This window comes from Herpailurus yagouaroundi, unplaced genomic scaffold (genome assembly GCF_014898765.1).
Source record: "Herpailurus yagouaroundi ecotype Mexico unplaced genomic scaffold, PumYag 162, whole genome shotgun sequence".
In the NCBI taxonomy this organism is placed as follows: domain Eukaryota; kingdom Metazoa; phylum Chordata; class Mammalia; order Carnivora; family Felidae; genus Herpailurus; species Herpailurus yagouaroundi.
Window position 1 is genome coordinate 66,222,388 of NW_024412403.1, and position 10,026 is coordinate 66,232,413.

At 40.6% G+C, this 10,026-nt stretch overlaps 1 protein-coding gene across 1 annotated transcript in view; it reads left to right on the plus strand.

Annotated features, from left to right (window-relative positions):
* ARHGAP31 (Rho GTPase activating protein 31) overlaps positions 1 to 10,026 on the plus strand; it is a 57,553-nt gene that overhangs the window by 3,714 nt on the left and 43,813 nt on the right. The window contains exons 3-5 of the mRNA XM_040485031.1: positions 1,396 to 1,444; positions 4,216 to 4,318; positions 7,245 to 7,389. Of these exons, the coding sequence (XP_040340965.1) occupies positions 1,396 to 1,444; positions 4,216 to 4,318; positions 7,245 to 7,389 (297 nt within the window). The remainder of the gene's footprint in view (positions 1 to 1,395; positions 1,445 to 4,215; positions 4,319 to 7,244; positions 7,390 to 10,026) is intronic.

Here is a 10,026-nt window from a genome sequence, read left to right on the forward strand (position 1 = left end):
GGGGGGGAAGGAGGGCCATGTTTCCCTAAAACCCAAATGCAGTTTGCACTATGAAATCATATGGTTGCCATGACCACATAAGTAACCAAATAAAACTGTGCTTGTTCCAATCTCTGTCTCCAGATCTGATCAGGTCCTGGCCACACAGGGAACTGGGGCATCTTACCAGACATTTCTTCTGGGGGGACTCAGAAATTATTTAACTGCTGGACTTTTCTGCACCAAATCCTTGAAGAGTTAGGAGTTGAGGAAAGAAGTGCCCCACATTACTTATAAGTATAACATGTCTGTTAGTTGTACCAGGTTGGATCAAATCAGACAAAGGCTTTAAAATGTTTTGTAAACTGTAAAGCATAAATCAAAGGCAAAATTATCTTCTCTATCAGAAACCACCTCAAGATTTATTTTGTGCTCGGATTAAAATTTAACATTTAGGATTGCTGATCCAGGAAAAACAAAACATAAAAGGGTCTTCGAGAACCATCCGTGAAACAGTTCAAAGAAGTTACAACATTCTATCACAATCAGCAACTGAACTGTGTGTACCTCTGTAGGAGGAGACTTGAAGTTCTTTGGGTCCATGATAAACCCTCAGAATTAAACTAGCTCTGTGATTCTGACTTCTAACATTACTCCTGCCCATGCCTAAATTGACAGTGAAAGCTTTCTTTCCATCTATGACTACTCAGCTATTTTGTGTCAAGCTTCTATCGTATCCACAATTCTAGGGTGTCCTCAATTTGGCTGGACCCCGGAGACAATAATCTACAGAATTCTATAAACTCTTAGTACCCTGTGCAGCACCACTCACCAGTATTACCTTTAGACCCTTGCTATCCTAAGGGTGGGCTGTAGAGAGGCAGTATTCCTATCACCTGGGAATTTCTTAAAAATGCAAATTCTTGACACTCTTCCCCCATTGAAACCCACATGTTAACAAGATCCCAGTAACCTGGGTCACATTAAATTATGAGAAACTCGTGTCTAGACTAGTGGTTCTTCAGCCTTAGCGCATATCAGAATCTCCTGGAGGCAGCTGCTGCTGGTGCACCTGGTCCAGGGACTACAGTCTGAGAACCACTGCTCTGGCTCTCAAGCTAGATTATTATGGAGATTCAGTGGATCCTTTCCCATTTACTGAGTATGATGGGGAATTCCTTCATCTTCCAACTCAGCCCGAGACAAGAATCCAGGAAAGGGAACACTCCTCAGGGACCCGGAACACAGCCTCTTCCCCTGAGTTGTTTCACTCTTGCCTCTTGTTTAAACAGAGCTGTGAACGAGAGGTTCTAGGGCCTCCATATCAAAGCCAGAGTAAATTTGTGGTGGAGGCTCCATCCGGGAATGTGTTTTCTCCACCTTTAAATCAAACAGACCTGAGGTACTGCACCTAAGAGCTATGGTACTGGAAGGGCCCTACCTGAGAATGGGATAGGACAGGTTGGTGACCCCACACTACACCTTCTGTAGAGTGTTTCATAAAGGCCCTTCAAATCCAGGGCTTTGTCTTGAGTCCTTCTTGGGAATGCTCAGAGCTCTTAAGTCCACTTGTGCCCTGCATGGCACAATAGCCATATACCTCGGTACAGAGATGTGCTATGGACCACACCAAGGCCAAGCATAGCCCCGGGACTCTAACTCAAAATCTGTGCACTGTTGGATCCTGCTGCCTTTGTGTTATAGAAACACACCTAAATGCATAGAAAAGAGACTTCAGACAAGCAAAATTACCTTCAAATAGAAATATTTAATCCAAGAAGGACACAGAAGCCATTCCAAATAGTAGATATGAGTGTCGACTGGTAAGTGGTTGGTCCCCTCTACCCCAATCATCCATTGGATAGGAGGAGGTAAATTATTTTCACCAAGATTGCATCTCACAAATTACGAATTTACATCACAGAGAAGCTTCAAATAGAAATAATAACTGTCATTGTAGAATGCTTATTATATGTCAGGGTCTGTGCTAAATGTTTACAGGTATTACTTCAATCCTAACTATGAGGTTAAAATCACTGTTATCCTCATTTTACAGATGTGGACACTGAGAAACAGAATTATTACATATGTATCTTGCCTAAGGTTACAAAGGCAGTTTGACATTCAAACCTGTGTTCTCAACCATAGACCAAATGTGGCAGTCACAAAACAACAGCTTGGTGCTGTAGGGAAAGAGTTGGCCATTATTGTGCATAATAGGGATTAAAACAAAAATGCAAAACATTTTTTTTAAAAACATTGAACTCTGTTTGCTTGCTTATTTATTTGTTTATTATTTAGCAACATGGGGGTGGGAGACAAAAATCTCATAGAAAACTATTTCATAAAACAGATCAGAGTATAGCTCTTTTGGGTGGAGCCAGGAAGAGGTCCTGGACCCCTCCCCATTCTCACAGCCCCTCCCCCACCACACTCTGCTCCCACCTCGTATTCACTAATTGTGAGTGGTTCCACCTTGCTGGTTTCTGGTCTCAATATTTCCAATCCCGAGCCCATTCCCTGCCCTCTTCCTACCTGAGATAACTAAGAAGTTTTTCCCCAGTTCCAGTCATGAAAGAGCAGGGCAAAACATGGATGTGTCCTGGAGGGGAATGGTCCTGGGTGTGCACGGCCTTTGAGAGGTGGGTGAAATACTTTAAGGATGATGAATTTTACTGAACATCCAAAATTATAGTTGGTAGTTGAAAGAAATGGTGGGAATTGTTTAAAAAATATTGTAATATAGACTCCAGGAAGAATGTTAAGTCTGAACACCTGGTGTCTACTTATGTAATGTCCAGCCCAACTTGGAATTGTGTGCAGGCATGATCATGAACATTAAGCTTTAATGGATTGGCATTACTCTGATCTAAGGCATTAGTGGATTAAGTATATTTTGGGGGAGGGAGCACAGTGCTAACCCAAGCACTAGTTCATGACGTTCCATACCACCTCCATGACTGAAGACTTCAGCACCCAAGGCTTTGGTGCTCCACACCAAACCACCATTCACAGCACTGTCATGGAGGGACCTCAGGTGGATCTCTTCAGGGACCAGGGTGGCAAGAAACTTGTTCTCTCCATGCCATCCAGAAGGCCTACAACTGCCATTCTGTCACTGAACTGGCTGGGCCAATCAGGGTCAGCTTTGAGGAGAGGTTGGCATAGTCAGGCTTTTCTACTCGGGCAATGAACTTCTGAAGTGGCAGGAATTCCAAAGGCCATGGTGGTCCCTTTTATGTGGTCCATTCAATCAATGACTGGTTTGACCCATTCAGTGGTCTTGGTGGAGGGCGGTTCTCACCTTTAAAAAAATACTTCAGGCGTGCCTGAGTGGCTCAGTTGTTTAAGTGTCCGACTCTTGATTTCAGCTCAGGTCATGATCTCTTGGTTCATGAATTCAAGCCCCACATTGGGCTCTGTGCTGACAGCGTGGAGCCTGCTTGGGATTCTCTGTCTCTGTCTCTCTCTCAAAAATAAATAAATAAACATTAAAAAAAATACTTTAACACTTTGACCTTTTAATCACTTTTAACGTTCTGGTGGACATCTTTAGTCTTTTCTCCTTTGCATTTTTTTTAACATAGCTAAATTCACAATGTATATTTGATTTTGTGCCTTATTTTTCTTTTGCCTACTTATATCATAAGGGTATTCCCACGTTAATTACTTTTCATAAGCAACAAATAATCTTGAATGAGGTAAGTAAATCTATCTGCACCTTGGTTTCTTCATGTGTAGTGTAGGCAATTGTATCGTGCTAGCATTCACATTAAAAGCTTTTAAAACACAGATTGTTGGGCACCACCTCCAGAATTTCTGATTCAGTGGGTCTGGAGTAGGGCCTGAGAATTTGCATGTCCAACAAGTTCCCAGGAGATGCTGATGCTGCGGGTCAGGAGACCACACTAGGAGAACCAGTGAAATGAGGAGATTGAGTTGTGGGATTTCCAAGGTCATTGCTGGTTTCAAAATCTAAGTGTTTGCATATTTTTCAAATTTTTTAAAAAAACCCAACCAACTCTTAAAACACATGACTTTTCTAAAGTTTAACAAAACCTCATGATTTTTTAAATACAAAAGAATATCATCTACCATTTAAAAGTAATTGTTTCCACTTGTAACTCACATGCATTCCATACTTGCTTCTCTTTGAAGTTACCTGGAGTTTTAAAAGGATATCTTTAAAGAACAGTTAGACTTATATCTAATACTTTATTGTTTCTCTTTTCATAGTTCCATATGTATTGAAGAGCTGTGCAGAATTTATAGAGACTCACGGCATTGTGGATGGAATTTATCGGCTTTCGGGAGTCACCTCAAATATACAAAGGCTAAGGTGAGCTAAAAGAAGAGCCCCCAAAGAATTCCCCCATGAGCCTTCCTCTGTCCATACCTCTGTTCGCCAGAATTGGGAGTATTAAAAACCTGAAGCAGTTGAGAGAAGGGTGGCAGGGCAGAAGATCAAGTGTGATGTTTTCAGATGCCTAACTGTTCTTAATCTAATCAGGAAATCCTCTAGTCTGATGTAATTCTTTCCAACAAAAGCTCCTGAGAGTTTTTAATCTGTTTCTTTGTGTTGCACCAGGTTTAGCCTTCTTAGGTGGATTCAGCTGAACTCAAATGATTTAAAATACAAGTCAGGAAAACATGATTTATTATCATTCACTTGTCTACCCAGAGTTCAGTTAGATCCCAATTACATAGTGTTCAGAACTTGGAGATGATAGGAGTTTTTCTGTTGGCACACATTCAACATTGGATATTTCACTTGGTCAGGAAATCACAAATCTTCATGATTGTGCATTTCTTTCATTGAGGCTGCTATTTTATTTAATTTTAATTTTTATATAGAGAGAGCACAAGTAGGGGAGAAGGGCAGAGGTAGTGGCAGAGAGAGAGAGAGAGAGTCTTGAGCAGGCTCCACCATTAGTGGAGCTTGATCCCATGACCCTGGGATCATGATCTGAGTGAAAATCAAGAGTCAGACGCTCAACTGACTGAGCCATCCAGGCACCCCGAGGCTGATATTTAAAAGACTATGGATAGATGGGTTATTTCCAAATGTATTGCTTTTTCCTAAACAATTCTAGAATTTATCCTAGAGTTTTTTGGAAGAAATTTCTGTCACATTGAATTAAGAGTATAATAACCTTCACACAAAACACAGATATATGTATGTTTTATATGTATTACATATATCAAATAAAGGGAAGAGATATACAGTATATATACAGAGTGTTTTATCAGGTGGTATTTTTATATATTTATTATATGTTTAGTTATGAATAAATGTAGACTTTTGAAACAATAAAAGCATTCGTGTTACCAGAGTAGTCTGTTAAATTTAATAGATTGTAAAGTTAATGTATTTTGTCTTCTTCCTCTGACTTGGTTTTCTGTCCCTCCCCCTCAAATCGCAATTATAATGAAATTATACCAAAGGAATAAAACATCTTTTTTGTTCCTGGAGAAGTGGTGACTGTTCAAAACTAATCAGCTTACTGTAACCATAGATTTTAACAGATCTATGTGCTTTTATAATTTCACTAATTTACTGACATTTTTTAGAGTTTCAACAAATACTTTTTTTTTTTTTTTTTTTTTTTTTTTTTTTTTTTTTTTTTTTTTTTTTTTTTTTAAAATTTTTTTTTTTTTGGGACAGAGAGAGACAGAGCATGAACGGGGGAGGGGCAGAGAGAGAGGGAGACACAGAATCAGAAACAGGCTCCAGGCTCTGAGCCATCAGCCCAGAGCCCGACGCGGGGCTCGAACTCACGGACTGCGAGATCGTGACCTGGCTGAAGGCGGACGCTTAACCGACTGCGCCACCCAGGCGCCCCAACAAATACTTTTTAATGTTTCACTCTTAGCTCTGAAATATACCAGCTACATGGTAGTTAGTACCGTAGGAGAACATTTGAGCAATGGCCAATTCTTTTTCATTTAAGGACCAACCCTATTAGCCTCGACAGGGAAATTTTGGCTAAATAAATGAATAAGCTCCAAATTATTCTTGTTCTGGCCTCTTAAAGAAACACACACACACACACACACACACACACACACACACACTTGTGAATTTATAAGGCCGTTGCATGGTTTTCTTTTCAGGGCCCCACTCAGCTCCTTTCAGGTTTGGCCACCATCAGGGATTTCCCCACCCTTTGTTGAAGATCCAGAACCAGGTGACAGGAAAATGGGCAGCGAGCTGTTTTGAAATGCTGGTCCCGAGAGTCCTGTTGACTTTGCCACTACTTGGCTGACCAAATGAATACTGTCAAGAAACCTAATTCCTCCTCTATGTTAAAGCTGAAAATTGTCATTTCTTAAACAGATTTTTAACTTATAAGTGTATACTATTTGAGGCAGTGTATTCACATAAGCTTGGTAAGGAAATGTTTTATAATCAGAAACAAGGCCTGGAATCTGATGATGTTCCCAAACACCTCACTATACATTGCTTATAAGAAGATATTTATGGGACGCCTGATTGGCTCAGTCAGTTAAGTGTCTGACTTTGGCTCAGGTCATGATCTCACAGTTTGTGAGTTCGAGCCCCGTGTCAGGCTGTGGTCTGACAGCTCGGAGCCTGGAGCCTGCTTCAGATTCTGTGTCTCCCTCTGTCTGCCCCTTGGCTGCTTGCACTCTGTCCCTCACATTGTCTCAAAAATAAGTAAACATTTAAAAAATTAAAAAAAAAAAAAAAGAAGATGTTTAGAAGCTGGTCTATCCTGTGGGAGTCCCTGTCAGGCAGCTTAGAAGTTTCCATTTAGCAGCAAGGAGATAGTTGCTTAAACCTTGGGTTTGAGTCTCCAGATAAAACAAGTTTGTTGACGTAGGTATATGGAGATGAATGATAACAATCTGACTCACTCTGGTTTTGGTCTCTCCTCCAAGAAAGAAAAGTTCATTTGGAACAAAATGTTGCAGAATTGAAATCTCAACAGGCTTTTTTGGCGGATTGTTTTCATATTTCCCCACTGTTCATAACTGAAACTGCAGACATAATGCGCTGAGAAATCCATTTGTAAATGGGCATTATGTTTTCCTAATGACAGCAGCTTTTACAGGGAAGATCCAGACCTGACTTGATAAGTCTTCCCATAGCTTCCTTATGCCAGGAATAGAAGGTCATTTTGAATCGAGGTCAAAATGTAGTCAGATCAGCAGTTTAGGGTCTTTTTACCCCTAAGCAGTCAAGCGGCTGCTTACATAGAACACATGTTCCCGAGGTTGTTATGTCTCTGTCTGTGTTGTTTCAGGCAAGAGTTTGGCTCAGATCAATGTCCAGATCTGACAAGGGAAGTGTACCTCCAGGACATCCACTGTGTGGGCTCACTCTGCAAGCTGTACTTTAGGGAGCTGCCCAACCCCCTTCTGACTTATGAGCTCTATGAGAAATTCACGGTAAGTGTTTGGATTTCCATTATGGTTACTGAGTGGGACACGTGGATGGGCCAAGGAGAGTTTCAGCACTAAAATAACAATAATAATACTCACCAGATGGCTGGCACTGTCTTAGCCAGGTAATGGAAATAGGATGGTATAGGGAAGAAAGTAAGGTAGTGGGTCTATTGGCTAAATTTTTCCTTTCTTAAATTTTCAGAATCGTGGCTATTTGTTTCAAGAGCTGGATTAAAATTACTTCTATGTTTATTTAGCTGAATGTACCTCATAGTATAGGGGGAAAACTAAGAATGAGAGATGTGAAATGACTGGCCCAAGGTCACACAGCAGGACAGGAACCTGAGACTCCAGATGTACACTCACGGCTAGTTCATTTTTATCAGGCGACTTCTTCTGTATTTCTTTCGGGGGTTTGGGAATGAGGTGGGCGGGTAGAGAAGGGAGAGAGAACAAACCCAAGTCAAGAGAGAGATCAGAAAGCTGGAAAAAGAAAACAATCTGGGAAATGCAGCCAAGAGGAAGTGCAGGCCTGTGAGTTGGATTGGTGAAAGATAGATGGACAGAACACCTAAACAGCAGCTCTATGGTTACCAGATAGGGGCACCTATAGGAAAAGAAGAAAGCATAAATGCTTACAGGATGTCTGCAGAGACAGCATTAAAAACTGGGCTTGAGCATTTGGCTGCAGGGATGGAGGTACAGAGTAGGTACAGTTGGATTTAACCAAGATTGAGGGTGTATTCAGCTAATAAAGGGGATGAGGAAGATGAGGGTATATACAAGAGAGTGACTGAAATAGTTGACCATGGAATTTTGTCTGGATAAGAAGGGAAGTGAGGCCATAAGGCAGTGTGTAACAGTGAAAAAATAGTATTGATGGATTATTGAGGTCAACAGACTGTTAGTATGAGGTGGTCAGAGGTGATGCTTGAAATTAAGATTTGTAGGAGTTGCAATTATGGGTAAGGACCAGATCTAGGCTCTAACATGGGCAGCAATCTTTCTCATGGCTCCTGTAATAAACTTCCTTTGAGCATATAAAATGTTCTTCAGTTCAAAATGATATAGGACTAAATGGATGCATTTTAAATGTTGAACTTGGACCATTAAAATGTATTTAAGAGTTTTCAATGATACAGAGAAACACTCATAATGATACCTGGAAAAGAACAGATACATAATTGTATATTAAAATGTGATTAAAGAAAAAGATGTTCAAAGGATTAACAGCCATTTATTTCAATAATGAGGTTATAGTTTTCCCTGCCTCCTTAGACTTTAACTTTCAAAATCTCATCTACTAAAAGGACATTAACTTTTTAATGAAAAAAAATGAGGCCAAAACACAAAAAACTTGGGCTTAGTTGTTGACTACTGGGGAAGCCAACATATACCAGCTGATGTGAAGTGTCAGTAGTTTGTGGACCCTAAGAGAGCTAAGTGGACCTTGAGAACTAAGGCCAAAGCCACTCTGAGTGGCTAAGTCAAAAACAATGGCAGTCTCTGACCATCAAAATCACAGAGGAGTCTTTCCCAGGAACCAGGAAGAAAAGTTGTGGGTCTCATGTGAGTCTGCCAGATTATAATACCATCACCATATGTAATTATTTCCTCGTTTTAAAAGTAATCATATTCAGGGGGCACCTGGGTAGCCCAGTTGGTTAAGCGTCCGACTCTTGATTTTGGCTCAGGTCACGATCTCATGATGAGTGAGTTCGAGCCCCGCATCGGGCTCTGTGCTGACAGTGCAGAGCCTGCTGGGTCTTCTCTCTCTCTTCCTCTCTCTCTCTGTTTCTCCCCAGCTTGTGTTCTCTAGCTTTAAAAAATTTTAACAAAAATAAAAATAAAAGTAGTCATATTTGCTAAAAGACAGTTTGAAAAATAGAGGAAAGTGGAAAGGAACCCTTCGTCCCTTCTTGTAAAGACCAAAAACAACTACGGTTAACATGTGGGGTTTTTTTTCACTCTTACTCCTTGCACAGTGTTTTTGTTTTCCCAGATGAAAATAGAATTTTATTGCAAAAATGAAAGTAATGTAGAAACGTATAAAGGAGAAAGTAGAAATCCCTGGAAATCTCACACCCCAGGCATATCTGCAGCTAACATTTTAGGAGACATCATTACAGATTGCTCCCTCTCCCTCCCCTCTGACTCTTTCTCAAGCTCTCTCAATCTGTCTCTCTCTTTCACTCTCCCCACTTTCCCTTCTCAATACTATATATCACTGCTTTGCAGTGTTAACTCAACAGTGTGTCCATCTTTCCATGCTGACAAATAGACACTTTTTACAGAGTATTCTCTCATATGCGCAGTGAATTTCTAAAGCCAGTTTCCTACTACGGACATTTAGACTTTTTGTTTATCAACACTTTGCTTTTACAAAACAACATATAATAAACATTTTTGTACATATATCTTTATCCTTTTGCCTGCTTATATCTTTAGGGAAAAAATCATAGAATTAGATTTACTGAGTAAAAAGCTTTTATTTAAAATTTTGTTGGGGGGTGCCTGCGTGGCTCAGTCGGTTGAGCGTCCGACTTTGGCTCAGGTCATGATCTCGGGGTCTGTGAGATCGAGCCCCGCATCAGGCTCTGTGCTGACAGCTCAGAGCCTGGAGCCTGCTTTGGATTCTGT